A 20,035-nucleotide genomic window follows, 5' to 3' on the forward strand; every position below is an offset into this window, starting at 1 on the left:
TTTCCCTATCCCACCTTGAACTTCTTCTCTCCTCCCCCCTTTCCCTTTCTGCCCTGTAATCTTCCAATTCCCATTGACCCACATATTCCTCCCAACCAACTTCATCACCCCTTAAATACCATTGTGGATGCAAGCTCATGCCCGAGATGAATTGATGATCTTCTTGCGAGCCCGGGGCGTCCGCCCCGCCACTCCTTTGACGTCTTCTCGGCGGGGTTGTGGGAACCCCTGCCTGGTCCTCTTCTCTCGGGGCGAGGCGTTCCGACCTCCACCCTGGAATCCTCATTGCTAGGGGCTGTGCTGCGCCCTCTAGGCTCTCCTTGCGTTGACCGAGGAGGGGCCGTACTGAAAACCTCCACCTGACCAGCGGGGGCTGCGCAGCGCCCTCCGCCCTCACTCCTCCTACCCGGGGGGGGCGTTCCGCGCCCACTCTGCCCTCAATTGAAGGGGAACTCTCCCTCCTTCTCCCACCTGCACTCTTCTGCAGGTATTTACCCCCTCTTCCCCTCTGCCCTGACACCCCCTTCTATGCCCCATCCCTGCCCCTACTGTTGTTCCCTCAAGCCCCACCCTCTTGAGCATTCCCATTTTCCCTAGGGCTATCATTCCCTTCCTCCCTCCCTGGCTGCCCACCCAACAATTCTCCCCCGTCCGCCCTCCTGTCTATCTCCCTCCTCATTTTCCTGCCCCTGGATTCCCAAACCTCCCCCCTCCCCGCCGTAGGGGTGCAAGCCACCACTGCCGCGAGCGCCCCATCAGCTGCAGCTCTACGCTGCGGTCTACCCCCCCTTATGTCCCCCTCACCCGTGACCTCCCCCACCGCCCCCTCCAACTGGGCCTTCAATGCCCTGCTGATGACTTCCAGGGCCTCCCTCAGTGCCCTAGCATCAACCAGCCCCTTCTTGCTAACCCCTTGGCCCACCATCGTGCACTACTAATCTGAGAGCGCACTAAACTTTGCCCTGACGCTCACTAGCTAAATACGCCCCCGAGCCGGTACCTACCCGTGGAAAAAATATATATATATTTTTTTTATTTTCCCCCTAAACTTGCTGGGCCCCTTCCCTAAACCAGAAATAGCCCCCCGGACCCACAAGAACCCGAAAACTGAGCTCACAGGCTCAAAATTGGTAGCAGGAAAGCCGTGGACACTGCCCCCTACCGGCTCCTATGGGGAACCGCACTGTAACTGCTGTCTCTCATGCACTGGCCCTTTAAAAGCCACACAGCAGAGTGAAAAAGAAAAACAGAGCGTTCCCTTTAAGAGGACCACGCTGCCTCACCGTGTCTGACAGAAGCTACTGTGCTGTGCACTGCGTAGCTCAAAAGAATGCTAATGGCCCTTGTGCAAACAAGAGAGGGAGCTCTGCTAATGAGGAACCCCGGCCCACACCTAACTAATGAGGCGTGCCACCGGTGGAGAACAAGAAAGCCGCTAAACCCCAGGGCTCCGTGACAGAACAGACACCCTGGAGCAATGCTGCTGGGAATTCCACAGCGCTGCCATGCACGGGCTGCAGATCTCGCCGGCAGCCCCCACTCCCCTGGCAATAACTAAAGGGCCTGATAACAAAGCGAGCCCAGGAAGAAAACAAAACACTTCAAATATTAAAACCCGGAGCCCCCGCCAACAACGCACTAACCTAAAGGACCACAAAAAGGGCCACCTACATAACTAAGGTAAGAACTGGAAGTACCTTATGTACGGTACCTCCGGAAAAATAATTTTTTATATAATTTCTTTTTTTTTTTTTTTTTAAATTAAACGCTGACTGCCTAACCCCTCTTTTAAACTACCTACTCCTCCTCACCTCCACAAAAAAGCCCCTACACGTGCCAAATCAGGGAAGGCTCGGGAGCAGGCGACAGGAATACACAATCATCAAGTCCTAACCGTCGCCTGCCTCCCGAACCTTCCCTGAGCCCTTAAATACCCCCCGGGAGGCGCTCTGCCCCCACGGCCACTCGCTGGCCGTGTGCAGCGCCAAAAACTCCCCGGGGGGGAAACGCTTTGCGTTCCCCCCGGGGCCCCTCTTGCCAGTGATGGGTCCTATGCCAAGAAGGAACATCAGGATTTTGTACAACAAGGTCCAATCTGGTTAATCAATACATTAGATACGTACTAAAAGACTTTGTGTATTGGTGTGTTTACAAGTTGTGATGCCGATTTTAGCAATAATAGAGTGAGAAAAATAATTAACTCTCTCAAAATAAAACATTTGTATTATTACAAAACATATATATATAACCTTATTCTTTCGTTAAAAAACGTGTTTTTTTTAAATTCTCCTTAACAAGTATAAAGTGCAACCCAAAAGTGACTCGTGCTTACTAAAACATTACACAATTCATGATTGTATACATATTAAAACAATTCATATACATAGATGAAAACAGCAGGAAATATAGTAAGTCGGTTGCACTCTAAACCTGTTAAGGAGAATTACAAAAAGCACGTTTTTTAAAGAATAAGGTTATATATGTTTTTTATTAACATTGGGTACATATTTAGAATTTTGAGAGAGTTAATTGAATTCCTTTTCTCCAGTCTGTCAGTGCTACAATCTGCATCCCAAACAGTTGTAAACACATCAATAAACACGGTCTTTGTAGTCGTGTTTGGCAGTGATAAGTACATGAGTTGTTCAAGTTAGGGGGGACATTTTCGTTATCTGAAATGTGGGACCGTCAACAGACTTCGGTTAAATTCGTTTTGCAGCATTTGATAAGATTCCTTGAATCAAACATATGGACAGAATCAAAACTGTGTTGGTATTAAGGAGGTCAAATGGTACTTCTCATTAAAGATTAGTAGTCCTGTCATCTTCCATGTTGGCTGTTTTAACAAGTGTCTACAAAAGATGCTACTAGCGCCATACCTTTATTTTGCTGGTCAGGATGGTTGGGGTATTTTAATTGTCCCCAACACTGTACACAAGAGGTTGGTAGAAGGTCTTGTTCCCAGGTTAGGTCCTCAGTGACTCTCTTGGTTTGCTTTCCCTTTCTCCTTGGTCAGGCCTTCCTCCTTACTTTCTCTGACCTTTCCTTGAGCATTATTGCTTTCTCCTGAGTCAGGGTCTCCAACCTTGCTTTCTCTGCTCTTTCTTTGAACGGGCCATCTTCTTACTGTGTCTAGCACGAGCTATTTTTTTGCCATTTTTTAGTAGGCCTGGGATTCTGCCCTTTTCTCCCTCTGTCCTTCCCATTATTAGAACGGTGGCCTTATTTCTCTCTTCCTCCTCTATGGCCTGCCCTTCAGCCTTTCCTTTCTCTTGTCTTTCTATCTATCTACCTCTATCTATCTCTTTCTCTCTCTCAAGCTACTCCTTGCCATGATCTTGACTTTTAACTCCGTGGTGATTTCATGGACCAGCATCTCTCTCGTTTCAGAGGCAACTGCCTCACACTCTTTTCTCTGTAGATGAGGTGCTCTGCTCCCCTTCTCCTCTCGGCAGAAGCCTACCTTTTGCTCAGTTCTTCTATCATATGTTTGTCCATTTCGGGGTAAGGTGTCCCACTCACTGCCTTCTGTCCTCCTTAAATTGAGTTCCCCACCTCCCCTCTCCCAACTCCTCATCTCCCCATGGGAGCTCTCCTTCACTTTTCTTTCACCACCTTTTCCGGCACATCGCTTCCTTATTATCTCTGCTTGTCCTCTCTGCCTTTCCAACTCTTCTGTCCGGTATCACCTCTTCACCTGTCCTCCTGTTTGCATGTATCAGCTCTCCTCTCCTCCACTCCACCTTTGTCTTGTCTTTGCTTCTCTCATATCACCTATCATTTCCCCCACTCCGCCTCTTCTCTCGATTTCTCTGCCTGCTTCGGTTCTAACCTCCTCCACTCTGCCCCTTCTCTCCTACAGTGGTCCTCTCCGTGAATATTTCTCCAGGTCTTAGTCTGCCAATGCCTGACTCCCATTCCTGCCCTCCTTTTCCAACAGGTCTCCACGCCTGCCGATCTGAGCTTGGGCGTACTGATTTGGCCATTTCTGTTCTGTCCTAGGAGCTGGCTCCTATTCAGGGCTTGTGTTTAGTAGCTTCTACTTGATTCCATAGAGGCTCAGGAGGCCTGACTGAGCAAGGACTTAGAAGTGCTTCTTAATGATAAGGTAAGGGTGAGAGACTGTGGGAGAATCCTATAAGGAAGCCCTCGGATAGAGGTAGAAACTCTTGCATTTAGAGGTTTGGCATAAACTTGAAGCTCGATTTGGCACCTGACACTTCTGTGGTTTGGAAACCGAGTGCTACACACGAATGAAGCTAATGGATCTGATGAAATCCCAGTCCATGTTTCTCTGGCAGAGCATATGGAATACTTTAGAGCTCTGTATGCAGAACAGTGGGGAGGTATCCATGGGTGCCGGTCTAACGATGAGATTTTAAAGCTGAATTCTTTCAAGGGCACAGTTACTATGTCAAGCCACAAAATAGCGAAGGTGGAGTGCAAAGAGCTACATTGGTGTCTTGTGGCGCAGTTTAGCTTGAAGAGCCCAGGACTTCACCCTAATCCCTCCTACATACGTTCAAGTTTATGTCTAGTGGTTGGTACTTTCTGTCCATGATACCCTTTAATGCTCTATGTGCTTGTGGTTCCATGCTCTGCATTTGGTGAGAAGGTACAATTGTACCCATCTATAAAAAATGCTTTTAATCTTCTCTCTTCGGATTGACCAATTTCACTCATAAGCGAAGCTATGTTATTTGGGAAAACCATATATGCAAGGTTGGCCCAGTAGCTTGATGAAACCTCTGTGCTAGGTGTTATTCATTCCGGCTTTCCAGGGGGGTTGAGAACCGAACTGCAGAGTTTGAATCCATAACGTATTTGTGCAAAGTACCCATTGGCCATTGGAGGCCCATTCTACTTGACATAACATGAGACTTTTGTCTGCATTTTTTAAATGAGGACCCAGAGCTTTTTTTGTTAGCCCTGTTTAATGTGAGGATTCATTGAGGTAAATGATGGGTGGAAGGTTTTAAATGAATCTGAACCACTGGTACTGCTCTAGGCAACCTTCTACACCAATGTTTTTTTTTAGCCCTTCTGCGCCATTGCAAAAGGGATCATGCCATATGCAAGTCAGTCAGGTACTGCCACCAAAGGGAGCAGCCCTGCCCGAACTCTGGGATCTAACCTATCCCACTGGTTCTTCAATATCTACATGGCCCCTTTGACCCACAGGATCGCTACCTTTACCTCTAACTTTGTGTTATGCAAACGATACGCAGCTCTCTTTCAGACTACCTTCTGCCTCCTCCTCCTTCTTCTCGCTCATCCCTGACTGTCTATCTACAATTCAGTCTTGGTGTGCCGCTAACGATCTCTGCCAGAATGCCAGTAAGACAGAGATCGTCCTCATTGGGATCCCTGCTCCCGCTTTCCCACTTTCATTCTGGCCTGCCTCTCTTGGGCCTGCGCCCTCACCTACCAATGAGGCAAAATATGTAGGGGTCATCTTCGACTCTACTCTCTCCTTCTCTTCTCACATCTCGGACATCTGCAAAAATCCCCACTGCCAACTGCACCTACTCGGAGGGCTTCTACCTTTTCTCACTTCCCCCCCAGAGGCTCACCACCTCGAGAGCCCTGGTTCTTGCTAGGCTGAACTATTGCAACAGCCTCTTTCTCAATCTTCCTACTTCTACGCTCCGTCCTCTACAACTCATCAAGAACAGAACCGCAAGACTTATCCTTAGCTCAAGACCAGGGACTGCATCTCTCTGGCGCTGAAATCCCTCCACTGGCTATCCGTGGCTGCAAGGATCAAGTTGAAGACCCTCTGCAGAATCCACAAGGCTTTCTGGGGCTAGGGCCTTCACTATCTACAATGCTCCCTTCCTAAATACTCTCCCTCTAGAGTCCTCCGCTCGTCCTCTTCCAACTCTCTCCGGATGAGCCGCATTCACAAACAGAGATTTGGTGGTAGATCTTTATCCTCTCCAGGAGCCTTCCTTTGGAACATCCTCCCTGCCTCTCTCTGTCTTGAGCCAGAGCACCTTAAGTTTTGGAAACTCCTCAAGACCTTCCTCTTCTCCTCCTCTTCCTCCTTCTCTCTCCCCTGCTAACCTCCATTCTCTTTCTTTCCACCCTCCTTTTCCTCCCTACCTCTGTTCAGTTTTTGCAGACTGGTTGCCTGGTTCACCTCCAGAGCCTTACAGGTCCCAGGCTCCCTGCCAGTCTTTTGCACTTGCCTCCGGGCCGCTGCACTATGTTCAGCATTACCGCTCTTTCAGATTACGATCCATGAGCAGGGAAACCTCTCTGCACTTAACCCAGGGCCCTCCTGCACTGGACGCGTTTGTTCCCCCCACTCCCTGTTCCTCTCACCTCGGTCTGTACACATGCATGACCTAAATGTACTAGGACTAGTAAGTTTGTCCAGTCTCCCCTGCCTCCACCGCCACCACCCCTCCCCCCGCATGGTTTGCAACTGTAATACTTCATGCACTTGCATTTGTGAGAAATGCCATCAGGGGTAGTATGCTAGTTTCTTCTGTTAGATCATTCAGAAACTTCAAGGCCTAAAAATGATGACTGTTTTCCCTTGGTCCCTTCCCGCCTTGAAGCGCTTTGAAGCACTCTACCTGTGTAAAAATGCTTTATAAATTTACAATTCCAACTGCTAGGCCAGGTCCCCTCTACACAGAAACACAAGCACCCCAGTACCTGACTGATTTGCATATGGCTGGACCCCTTTTGCAATGGCACAGACGGGCTAAAAAAATCGTGATGTGGAAGGTTACATGTGATTTAATCGAATCCAAAAACAACGAATGACATTTCAACGAATACAAAACAACTAATACCAAAATAACACATTTCTTTTTAGTTGTTTTATGGGGGGGTTCCCTGCTAAATTCCCCCCTTTTTCGTTTACTAATACTTTTCCCCCGACCCCCCCCCCAAACCACTATTCTCACTCCCAACTCCATGTTTAGTTAATTTCCAAAATGAGTTCATTTCATTTTCGTTGTTTTTGTATTTGTTGTAATTTCATTAGTTATTTTCTATTCAATATAATCGCTGCATATCGTGGAAGGGCGCCCAGAGCAGTGCCAGTGGTTCAGAGGTGAGCTAATTGAGCTGGCGCCACAAACCAAATATTACAGCAATCTCAAATAACCACCCTAGAGCCGCAGAGCAGGAACATAAATGAACAGCGTCACGGAAAACCTACCACAAACTTCTAGGTGGATGTTAGAGACTTTACTAACAGAGGAAGCAACCAAAACCTTGCTGGGTATTAACAGTTTTACTACACCAGAAGTAATAAAGCGAATAAGAAACTTGCCTTCAAATTTTGGTGGACAACGTTTAAGAGCCCTTAATTGAGACATTAGATCTGATAAGCTGTCCAAGCTGAGGATCTTTTTAGAATACTATACCTCCTGGTTCAGGGCAGAGAATTTAAACACACAGCAACAGCAGCTTTATCTGGTACAAGAATCCCTCCCTGTCCTTAAAGAAGGTGAACCTCAATTAGAGTGCATTATCAAAACAGAAGAGATATTGCAGGCTATCCTGTCACTTCCTCCTGGCAAATCTCCAGGCCCTTATGGGTTTTATATGAACTTTTATTAAAAAAGTCTCCAGCCAGCTAGCAGGCCTGCACGTCTCTTCACCCACTTCTTATTAAGAGGTAGCGTAACACATCAGATGGCCGTATCTACTCTTAAACCTTTTTTCTTAAACCAGGGAAGGGCCCCATGGATTGTTTGACATAATGCCCCATAGCCATCTTCAGCTATGATGCCTGCATATGTTCTAAATCCTTAGCAAACCATTCAGCTCCTCTCTTAGCAAAATTGATCGATCTGGACCAGTCCGGCTTTATAATTAACCGCCAACCCATGATGATATCCGTAGAGTGATCAACGCAGTGGATTGGTGCAACAAAAAGAAAACGCCCTTGCCCTGCTGGCGCTTGATGCAATCAAAGCGTTCATTAGCATGCCCTAGTCATACCTATCTAGAGTTCTCAATGCTTTCAAATTCGGGCCAAACGTTATAAAATTAGTCTTTGTAGATTTTAGTCAGCCCATCACGTCTATTAGAATGAAAAAAAGACTTGCTGATAATATCTCCATCCACCGGAGAACATGTCAACGTTCCCCCCTTGTTCTCATGATTATTTGCCCCTTGCCAATAGGATTCGGCACAACCCACCGATCACAGGAGTGGAAACGGGCCCCACTATGCATATAGTCGCTGATGACATCATTTTCATGATGACGAATCCCACATCTACACTGCCAGCAATAGTTGTCAGGCTACGCCATTAACTGCGCAAAATCTTGAGCGCTCAACATATCCACCAGCTGAAGTGCAACATCTGATGCAGACATACCCTTCCAGATGAGAGACTGAGAGGATTAAATGCCTTGGCTTTTATCTCTCACGACACTCTCTTCCATCACAACTTTCCTAGTCTCTTCCAAGAGCTATTTCAAGACCTTAGCCATTGGTAGAGCGCTCAGATCTCTTGGTTTGGCTGATGTACAACAATTAAGATGAATTTACTGCCACATCTATTATGTCTTTCAAGCCCTCCCTGTCAAGACCCCATCACGAACACTTAAAACACTACAATCCAGAATTCTGGACTTTATCTCGGAGGGGACACCCCCTCCTTTGTCTAGAAAAATGTTATTTGTAGAATGCAGCAGGGCGGAATGGCTATGCAAATCATGCATAGCTATCTGATGGCAGCGCAAATCTCACTGATATTTGATTTCAAAGACACACAACTCCACAAAAAATTAAGTTTCAGCAGCTGAATTTGCGGTCCCCCGAACCTCTCTACCATGGCTAGCACGAAGCATACCCTAAAGTCTTTTACTCTGACAAGCTCATCGTACTGGGGAACCGCGGTACATTCATTCAAGCTTACTACCCAGCCCTCTACTCTTCACTAACTTTCCACAACCCGAATTTCACACCAGGACAAGGTGCCAATAGTTTTAAATCACTTCTTGGCCATGTCCTACTCAAAAGACATGGATAGGAGGAAACCACAAGACTGTTACCCAAAGTAAGATCAAGGGCCATAACATCTTGATTAAGTAAAGCCATCTTGGAAAACGACTAGACCGACAATGTTCATAAATTGTGGGCAAGTGTCACGCCCAGTGCAGCTATTTTTTAAAAAGAAATCCCCAACCATCTCCAAGAGACTCCAAACAGACCTTAAGTGTGTTTGTGCCTGGTGCTTAACCTGTGCATTCAACAATAGCAGAGGGTACTTGTTAGGAATAAACATTACGATGTAACAGTTAGGAAAACCGAACACACTTGTAAATTAAAATAAATTACTGAGGCTTAAAATGTATTTATAAGAAAATTCTCATTTTTTTCCCCGAAAAGGCTTGAGTTGTTCACGTGAAACAGAAACTATTCCAGAAGGAAGCTCTTCAACTTGAAATACAAACGAACATTTTAAACAACTTGATTGGAGTGGGAGTGGACCATTCCTGGATGAGTCCTGAAGTAGTTGTCCTCATTCAGATGGGAAAGGTTGCGAACTCTTAATCTAGCTCGCCCTCCTTTGACACAAAACCATTTTAGAAATTGTTAGTGCATTTAAGAACTCTGTTGAATGAACTGTAATCAATGCCTAACATTGATTCAAACACAAGTAAATCAAAATTCAAAATGATTTCATTCATATCCTGAAAACCAAATATGACATCATAATTCATACAGGCATCACTGAACCATTTAGGGCCCCTCGGGGCTGTGGCCAGAAATTTGCTCTGTCCCTGTTTTGGGGCTGATTTTCATTTTTTTTCCCAACCAAAAATACTTATTGGTTCAAAACGCTGTCCTGAATCTTACCCTGGCAATACTGACATGTCCGACGAAAGTAGCATTACCAGTCCCCCTCCGTCCTTTTTAAGTGCATGCATTTGAAACCACACAGAGCCAAGATTGCCACTTTGCAGTTGAAAGGGCATATATTTTTAAAATGTATATTTTTTTAAACTTTCTAAACCTAGGCTTTTTAAGCTACAAGCAATGTCAGCCTCCACTGCAGCCTGTTAAATTTAAGTTAATTGCAATTGATGGTGAGGAGCAAATCAAGATCATCAGACACTGGGTAGGGTGCCAGTGTCCTATGGGGTGAATGCAAGTGTAATGTTTTTTCTCCCCTTGATTCTGTATGACGGAGTGAGCAGCAACCTGTTTGGGACCTGAGCCGGGATACTTACACCTTACTGCACCATGTGCAAATGAAACCCAGGGGGATAAATTGTGAACCATCTCGTACAGGCCTATTGCAGAGCTCAATATTTGCAGAGTGCACGTAGTGGGATTTGGCCCTATCCTATGGTTGGTCAGCCCTGATGACTCACCGTTACACCTAAGAACCTGGTTAAATAAACAGCCTTATTTCATTTGCAATGCTGGAACAGCCTTTTTATATAACTGAATGTGTATAACTGATTATTTTTTATCACATGACTAACATTCCACCCCTCTGTGCCCCTGAGGGTTTGGGTGTATGCATTGAATACATGGACTAAATAAATAATTAAATGGCATCAACTCATCACATCTGATAATAAATAATTAAATGGCATCAGTTCAGTCACCTAGGAGAAAGGGTGCTGGGTGCATATATTTCATACATAAAATAAATAGCTAGGAAGCATGAGTTCATCAACATCTGATAATAAATAAATAGCATAAATTCCGTAACCTGGGTGGAAGGGTGTTTTGATGGGCATATTTCATACATAAAATAAATAAGCAACAAGGTGGCATGAGTTCATTGGCATATACTAATGAATAATTAAATGGCATCAATTCAGTAACCTGAGCAGAGGGGTGTTCGGATGGGTATATTTCATACATAAAATTGATGACTGACATTGAGGGTGTACTGGGTAACATTAACGGTCACAATGTAGTGTACCTAACATCAATATGGCAGCTTTGAGTACTGGCCTCCCCTCACATTTGTAATAAACAGAGTCAACACCCGACTCCCTAAACTCTTGGTAGCTGCATACTACCACATGGACGCACAACACCTTGGAAACAGACTTACCGATCAAAACCAGACAAAACAGTGGAAGTAACCAACCACTACCCTTTGACAGGCGAGCTCCGTAATATGTCCTAGAGGGAATCTACAATTTCCCCACAGTGCCGCCTATGTTCTTAGGTCAGAAACGGGTAGATTACCCACAACCTGGCCTGACGTAAACGGAGAAAGAAGGAAAAGGTTCTGTTTTTATCACGAAACCAATGCTGCTCGGGCGAACCGTCCTTTTCCCACATCAGTTTTCTCTTCCCATACCTCTGCACTAGACCTGCACCCGAAAGGGAAACACCACACCGGTCTGATATGCAAAAACTTGGGGTAAAGGGCACACCAATAATATCAAAACAACCCAGGGCCACCCTGGGTCTCTGGAGAGTGGAGGAATACCTCCAGGGTTAGGGACACCCTCTAGATACCCTTGGGGCCTTCCACCTGGTCCCCTGGAGGGGCACCCAACGCTTGCCTGAGGTGAGATACCTCAGCAACACACTCCCTCAGACTACATGTAAAGTTAGGCCTCTCCGTGTTCCCTATGACAGGCCTTGTACAACCATAATTCAGGCCTGTCTTAAAAACCATGTGTTCTCATTATACAGCCCACGTGATATAATGTGCCCCTTCCCCACAATTTCCCGCTCCTCCCTCGCAGCCGCTATTCGACAAGGGAAGAAAGCAACTAGGCTCTGTCCCTCACAGAACTGCGATAGTACTTGGAACAAGCACCAGCCCACTTTCTTCCTCGATCCCGACACGGCTCGCCTTCTCAACCCTGTGTAGGGGAGACCGAAATGCCATCCCGGAAAACGAACGGCCTCAGGGGACGTCCCTTTACAGTGAAGGCATCACCGACCTCTGTGTTCCTACCAGTTTCCCCTTGCTCTCCCTCATGAGGATTCCATATCGGTTTTATCTCCCAAAGGGACCTTCCACCTGCGTTTCTTGACAGGGGAGCTCCAGTCAGCTCTGAGGTAAAATTACCTCAGCAACACGCCCGCTCCCCCTGCTGGTGGAGCGTACCAAGTCCCCCAGTGAAACCCATTGCGCTGGAAACACGAACGAAAAGGAAGAATCCCACCAAAAACAAAACATGAAAGCACAGCCCATTTACCAAACAGCAACCTGCAGGTTTACACAAGGTTTTTTAAAACTAAGTAATGTGTTTTTGTTTGATAAAATGAACTAGAGAACGAAATGGGTAAAGGGCAATTTTAGGTTTTCTTTTTTGTTTGCCTTGAACCGCAAGCTGGATACTGGGCATCTTTGAACTTCGGTGACCTGTCCGATTTAACAAATTTTGGGCCTGATTGAATGGCAGAGTCATTTGAGTTGCAGGTGCTCAAAATGTTAGTTTGGACTTTTGGTGCTGGACTGTGTTCACAACCTACGATTTAAAGGTATAACCAGCCCTACAGATAAGGGGTGTATCGGCTACTTTTACTCCCTAAAAATTGGCAAATACTCCCAAAAAATTAAAATAGGGAGTAAAAATACTCCCAACAAAAGCAGGAAATTGGCACATAGGAGCTTGTCTCCGAGGTTTTCTCCACACAGATTCAGATATGTTTGGACCAGTAGTACACATGGTGCCAGAGGTAAAAACTATTATTATTACTGCTTAATCCAAGTGGTAAAAAGTTATCTTTTAATGACCATAAATACCTACGTGCAAAGAAGTGTTTATTATGAAAATATTACTGCTTTACTGTAAAGCATATTTTTATTCACGTACCAGATACTCTCATTGGGAAGGGCACTGACTTTTTTACTCCCTAAAAAATAATTTTACTCACAACTTTAAAAAGTAGGGAGTAAAATACTCACACTGCAAAATCCTTTCTGTAGCACTGGGTCTAACAGTTCAAGCACGTGTATCAGTGTTTAATGCTGTTGAAACCATCACTGTTACTGCGCTACTGGCCAAGATGTAACATGTTGTCAGCCATGCCTATCGAGTCTCAAGAAGTATGCTAAATGAGTAACCCCATGCTGAATTAAATGCAGTCCTGTAAACCTGGCTGAGTGCTTGTCTTGCTTTCTCTCACAGACCGGAATTTGAGCATTCTGCAGTACTGCCCCACCGCAGACTCCTGGACTGTCTTTGAGCACTGCAACCTCCACGTCCGCAAGCAGCAGATGCTGTCAGTGGAGGACACCATCTACCTCGTCGGCGGTTGCATCCATGAGCTGGATTCTAGCAAGAAGACCTGCCACAGTGAGGACATGCTAACCGTCCAGTCATACAACATCTCCACGCGCGAGTGGCTCTACCTCAAAGGAAACACCTCCAAGTCTGGTCTCAACCTCACCTGCTCGCTTCATAACGATGGCATCTACATCATGAGCAGGGACCTTACTCTCACCACCAGTCTGGAGCACCGTGTTTTTCTAAAATACAATCTCTTTGCAGACAGTTGGGAGCCGTTTAGGAGATTTCCTGCCACTGGACAAAATATGCTTCTCTGCTCTTTGTACGTGCCCAAAAGTGTGTGAGTGTTCTTCTGTGTGCTCAGAAAATAACAAAACATTAATTGAGGACATTTTTTTAAGGCATCATTTGTCCAATCGGCACCTGTCCACCATTTTGAAAAATTAAAATCCCAGCTGCATAAGGCATCTGTTTTGTCACTTTCAACTGCCACTATTTAAAACTTTATTTTCAATTTGATACCAGGTCGCTAGCATAACAACTGCTTCCTACCAGCTGCATTCATCGCTCCTCGGTATAAAATGTTGTTGATTAGCGAAATAAGGATGTGCCGGTAGGCCTGCATCAAACAGGCTTAATCGCCTCCACTGTCTCTCCTATTACTTTGGCCCTACTTTTTGCCCATTCTATAAAACCACACACTATGCCACGTGGTAGTGTGGCAATGTTGCTTTTGTTTATTGTATTTAATAAGGACACACATACATGCGATGTTGTCTGGTCAGTCTCAGTAACCCCTTCTCTATAGGTCCAGTAGCTCTGGAGACTTGTTTTCCGTTATACGACCTTTTCTGAAGGATGTCTGTTTTCACCCGCTCCTCCCCATCCCCCATTCTAGGTATATGCATTTAATGCTTCCTTCCTGAGACAATAGAGAATTGTTGAGGCGATCTGCAGAGATTTCAGCAACATCCACCTCCCTCTTTCACATAATCTAGTGAATTCATTCCATTTAGGGAGCTCAGGCTACATCGTCTTACTTTCAAAGGCCTACTTCCAAGTAAGGACCACCCTGTCTCACCATGACTAAAATAAAGTCTAGGATGACATGATAAGGAATAAACTGTTAATAACCTTTTTGACAGCAAGATGCAAGGCCTTTTCAATGTTACAGTACAAATGTGACCACTCTGTTCCATTACCAGCAACATTCGCCTTTATACAGTGTGTTCTTGACTGCGCTACTCTTGGCAGTCACAGAATTAACATTCTGGAGTTTGACATGGGGTACAACGTATAGAGGAGACACACATACAAATAAACTTCAACGATTGCCTAAACACACTCTCAAAACCCCCCATGCCATCCAACTTACAATTCAATTCTCCAAATCTGCCTTGGAAACACAACCTAAATATCACAACACTTGAGAACACATCCACCTCCTCCCTTTCGTAGAACCGTGGTGCACCAAATAGGATTGACATGCACTCATGCTATCACAAAGCATTCTTCCCGTGTTTCATCTTTCCCTGTGCATGTAGCATCTACTGCCCGCTTTTCAATCCTCTTATCTTTCTCTCACTCATTTTCTTTCTTGGCGAATATCTTCACAGTGTGTCCCTCCATGGATAAGCCTTGGCGCTGTGATGCTACTAACGTGGTGATTTTGTACAATATGAAAGCATATTAACATAACCATGCCAAATGTGGTTCCAAGGAGTCAGTGGTGTAAGGAATTCAACCAACTATACGGGGGGTGTGCGATCACCTGGGCTTTTTAAAAATGTTATATGAAATTGAATGATGGTGGATCAACCTCTGGAAAAATGTGTGTGGCTAATCTGCATACATTTTCCTATACTCGCCACACAACCTACACATAGACCTGTGTACTGTGGGTGAACACGGGCTACATACCAGTCCCCTCTGTCATATTTGGTTGGGATATGACAGCCAGGATTAAATCATGTCATCTCAGAAGGGGGAGGGCAAAACCTTCTCCTTGCCATGAGCAGTCTAATGAACTATCAAAGTCTCCATGGATCCACCTGCCCTTTTTATGTACCACTGCAGATGGTGGCAGCAATTAGCATACTTAACATACCAATAGAGTATATTTAAAACAGGCCCACATGGGGTATTGCTGCAGATGTTAATAAAGGAGACTGGAAACCCCTAAAACCTCTGTTATACACTGTGTCAACCTCAACCCAGCACCCACCCTTGATATCCATGGACAGTGACATATCATGTCTGGGACTGCGTGCATCACAGCAGGCATCCCTGCAGGGGGACCCACAATCATGTGGATTGATGGTGCCAGGAAGTCTGTTCTCGCTGCAGGTTGAAGGTAGAGCTGACGCTTTAATCAGGAACCACAGAGCTTCATTGAGCAGAGACACCCTTTGATTCACAACAGACAGGAAGATGGGTTGGACTTAGTATTACATTAACCCCTTTACCTTTTCTGTTGCGAGTCACTGTGTTTATAACCTCATACATAAAGGAGATTGTTGGTGGGGACCCAGAATTGGTTCATTAAGGTATGCTTACCCTACACCAATCCCTGTGGCACATTGGGCTTTAAAAGAGACCTCTTTTTGGGCAGATCTGAAGACTTTGTAAGGAGTATCAAGAAGAACTTGGCATTGGACCCAGGCTGAAGGTATAGTCTGCCTTACATCTTCCGCCAGTGAAGGAGGACAAAGAATTCCAAGAGGGAAGCAAGATCACTCCCCTAAATATCTCCCAGGCAGGGATATCATTTCACCAAAATGCCAGGGGTAGCGGAAGTGACATCACATGATCCTTGACCCCTGATAACATCACAGGAAGTGATATCGCAGGAAGCGATGGAACACGACCTTTCACCCGTTGACAATACAGGAAGTGGCATCACATAGCATTGTACACTACGATAAATATGGTTACGATATAACTATATTGTGATGTACATTTCATACAAGAATGGATCGCTATATGTATCGTTAAGATCAGTGTGTATAGGCCCATATTACCAAATTACTGTGAATGCAAGCAGACGTCCATGACCAAATGGTAATGATGTGTTATTATATAGCACTTACGCTTAAGCGCTTTACATGGAAGAAATATACACCCAATATCACCCAACCTGTGTTGGTGCTCATTTATCGACCTCAGAAGGATGAAAGGCTGAGTTGAGGCGTTTAAGAAAAGACTAAATCAGTGACTCACCCCCCTGAAGTGGGCCTGAAATAAACCTTTAATGAGTTTAGCAATTATTGTATAGAATTCCAGAAAGACACATTATTTGGTATTCCTATTCTTTCTTATTTAGTGTCAGTGCTGAAAGTGTTAGACTTGTAGCACTCCTGTTCTTATTTTTCTTCTTTTTTTAAGGGGCCTGAACAAGAAAGCCAGCCACTCCAGAAGTAAAGAGCCACATGGTGCTGGCCACAGCCCAGGAGCTCGCATTACAAAAAACACAAAAAAACAAAAACTTATTTTTTTAAAGCGGTTGCAAAGGAGTCCACAGAGGTCGCAAGGGAGACCTCTGGCGACTCCTAAATGACGTCCCTCCCAGGGAACATAGGGAGATGCTTAATCCAGCAAGTCCTCCAGCAGCACCAAAACCGGTACCCATCCAGCACATAGCGTGCCCTCTAGGCTCTCCAGCAAACTTCCTATGTGGGAAGTGCCAGAGAGTCTCTGAACCAAACCAAGGGCAAGGTGGCTGCCTGAAATACTCTCCTCATCTTTGGGCCGTCTGCCTTTAAAGGATGACACGAGTGCAGTGAAGAAGCTAGAAGTGCATCGAGAAGCATTTACCGATGTCTGCCTTAAAGGTCATTTTGAGCCAGTACAGCACCTCGAGCTGCAACTGACTGCAGTGCTGACTGTTGTTACGCCGCATTCGCAAACTCTGTCCTAGATGCCTCAAGCAGTGCTGCAGAACCGCCGACCAATACTGAGATGATTCCTGATCCCGAGCAGCTGTGTAGGCCAGCCTGCAGCCGCCCGTCCAGCCTCGCTCAGCAAACTGCCCGCCGCCTGATACCTGCAGCAGTCTCCCATCTTAAATTCTATCACAGAAGCTGCAAAGCGCCCTGAAACTGATTGGACCCTGTCGAGCATCAAGAACATCTACAGCACAAGGTACATTGTGGTTCTGTTCCGATGGTCCTTCTCCAAAGGCCCCATGTGACATTTAATGACCCATTGCTCCCTTTGAAACTGTCTGTCCTCTACATTCCTTTACAGGGTGGGTTGTATTTCGTAGTGTTCTAGAACTGTCTGTTGTGATAATAATAAAGTAGATACATTTTATACAACCTTGACTGGACAGTCCCTTTTATCATTGGGTAATTGTATTTTCGCTGTGTTGCAACTAACAATCCACAACCTTTCGGAGATAAGCTTGCCATTCCGTCCACGTTACAAAAATTGGACAAGGAGGTTTGTAATTGACTTGTGTTTCCAATCTGTTTGGATCCCTTCTGGTGTACTAGAGGTGTGGGGCTGATTGATGGTGTAGAAACCGATAGTCATCCCTGGACCACTGGTGCCCCATAAGTTGATTCCTCACAGTTGGCATACTGGTTTTTAAAGGGCTGTGATAACTGGGGTTGGCAGCTTAGCAGGGTCCAGTTGACTTGGGTTTTAAACTTTGGTTTCACTTTTTTTCCTCATTGTGAATTTCGATTCCAAGTCGCATATAGAATTTCTCCCAACATTTGTCTGTGCCCTTTTACTACTGGCTTTTTCCACAGACCGACCTTTTGTAAAACAGAGCTTCCCAAGACTGCGGCCAAGAAACTAGACTCTCAGCTCTCACCTTCTCTCGCTCTATCGCCAGTTATAGGAATCGTTCCACCTGGACAGCTATGGAGTATTTTGAAAACACTGTACGCAGTGAGGGGTTGTGAAGTGTTGGTGCGTCCAAGGCTGCAGCATAGCTTGGCTTTCATCGCAATATGTGGCTTAACACAAGGCACACAGCGGCACTGTTCTCTTTAGAGGCGAGACATTACGGTTCTCGTTTCTCGAGGTATCAAATGCCCCATGCCTGGTAGACGGCATCTGTAACGGCATTTTGCTGCCAGGCGCGTGACGAATCTTCAAGAATTCTTCAGATGCACTGAACCCTTTGCATGGTACGCTTACCTACTGTGACAGTACTGGTAGTCAGTGCTGCTGTGTGTTAGATGATTTTAATGGCTTTCTCAAAGTATAGGTTACATACCGATTACTGAAATGTTTTCCACCTTCCTTCCAAATTACTGTTGCACACTGGAGGAACATCTTCGTCACAGGCGTGTTGCATGTATCTGACCCTGTTATGCGAGAAGCTTGTCCATTTGAAACTTGTCCATTGTTTGTGATTGTTTTTTTATGCATTCTGTTCAATGCCACAGAATAAGTTCATATACGAGATGCTTATCAGACAGCACTCATGACAGAAAGTGTGTAAGAATGTAATGTAACATTTCCATTCTCGATAATTAGGTTTTTATTTTGAGCACCATTACCACAAAGGCAAGATGGAGCATACACAATACAACGAGAACATAACCAGTGGAAACAGCACTTTCAAATGACGGAGAAACACGTGCCCCAACGAAGTTAAAATAGGTCGGTTAAGCTTATGGTGAAGCTGATATTATGAAAACACGTAGATCTATACAGCAGGGCGCTACTGCAGTATCAGAAGGGCAAACAAAAATGCATAATAGAAATTGTTAAAAAGTACACATCTTGTAAGCACATCTAGGAAGAGTCGCCAAATATCATTGGAGGGGTCAGTTTCCCCTCTGTGCTTGAAAATGTCCCTCTTGTAAGTGGACAGGGTGAACAATTCCGGCTTAGTGCTTCGTATGACTGAGGTCAAGCCCTCTCTTCTGGCTCGCACCTTGCAATCAATGGCTTGAGGTAAATCCAGCAAGGTGGGGTCAAATCAACATCTTGTTCTAACAGGCTGGATGGGGTGGGCCTATGTCCTAATTGGGATAATACAATATCTTCCACATACAATTCTGTAGCAAAACATCAGTTGCAATAATCTGAGTGTCTTGAAGATGTCAATGCCATGAAATTGACAGCTGACCTGTGTCCTGCAAACAATCTCCAATTATTCTAGGAGTGGGTTAATTTACGCCCTCTGTGGCATATTTTGTGGCAATTGATTGGCAGTGGGATTATCTAATTTATTTCATGCTGAAATTGTGGTATGACAGTAAAGTGGGTGTAATTGTATTGCTGTAGACCCTTGCGGATGAGATTGGTGAAGGCTTAGAACATGAACTCTCTTAAAGAGCGCAAAATCTCCAAGTGAACTGAATTATCAAAACTTTGCATGCCCAGTTTAAATAAGAGTGGATATGATCTTTATTTAAGCACTAGTAGCCCAGGCTGTGGGCTGTACCAGATCTCCATGGCCTGCCAGACCAACATAACCTTGCTCATGCTATTATTGGGCACTGGTTCCGTCCGGTGCAGCTGCGGCCCAGAGGTTTCATTTCAATTAGCACCTATCTAGAGCTGCTACAGTGCCGTTTTGCTCCTTGGGCAGCAGATTTGCTGTGTGAACAAGATGGTCGCTATGCCTAAAGCAGGGTTAAAATTAGCTCTGAGCTATTTAGCTCCTGCTTCTACTCAATCAGAGCCTGTTTAGCTTAAAACCAATAGTTACCAGGGGCTGTGTTTGGCTCCCCACACTAACTGGTGCCTTCCAAATATGCATATTTGATGTGGACGTTAACTTGGCGGTTTTAAGTATGTAAATAAAGAACATTAGGACAGTTTTAAATATAATGGATCGTGCATAATGAGCAAAACGTGAAACAGTGCATCTCACGTGG

General features: G+C 45.3%; 1 protein-coding gene across 1 annotated transcript in view; it reads left to right on the forward strand.

The window, feature by feature from the left end:
• The window catches only part of KLHL42 (kelch like family member 42), a 50,648-nt gene extending 33,139 nt beyond the window's left edge, over positions 1-17,509 (forward strand). Inside the window, exon 3 of the mRNA XM_069628520.1 lies at positions 13,092-17,509. Within this exon, the coding sequence (XP_069484621.1) occupies positions 13,092-13,537 (446 nt within the window). The 3' untranslated portion in view covers positions 13,538-17,509. The remainder of the gene's footprint in view (positions 1-13,091) is intronic.
• The last annotated feature ends 2,526 nt before the right edge of the window (positions 17,510-20,035 follow it).

This window comes from Ambystoma mexicanum, chromosome 12 (genome assembly GCF_040938575.1).
Source record: "Ambystoma mexicanum isolate Mex_15411 chromosome 12, UKY_AmexF1_1, whole genome shotgun sequence".
Lineage (NCBI taxonomy): Eukaryota > Metazoa > Chordata > Amphibia > Caudata > Ambystomatidae > Ambystoma > Ambystoma mexicanum.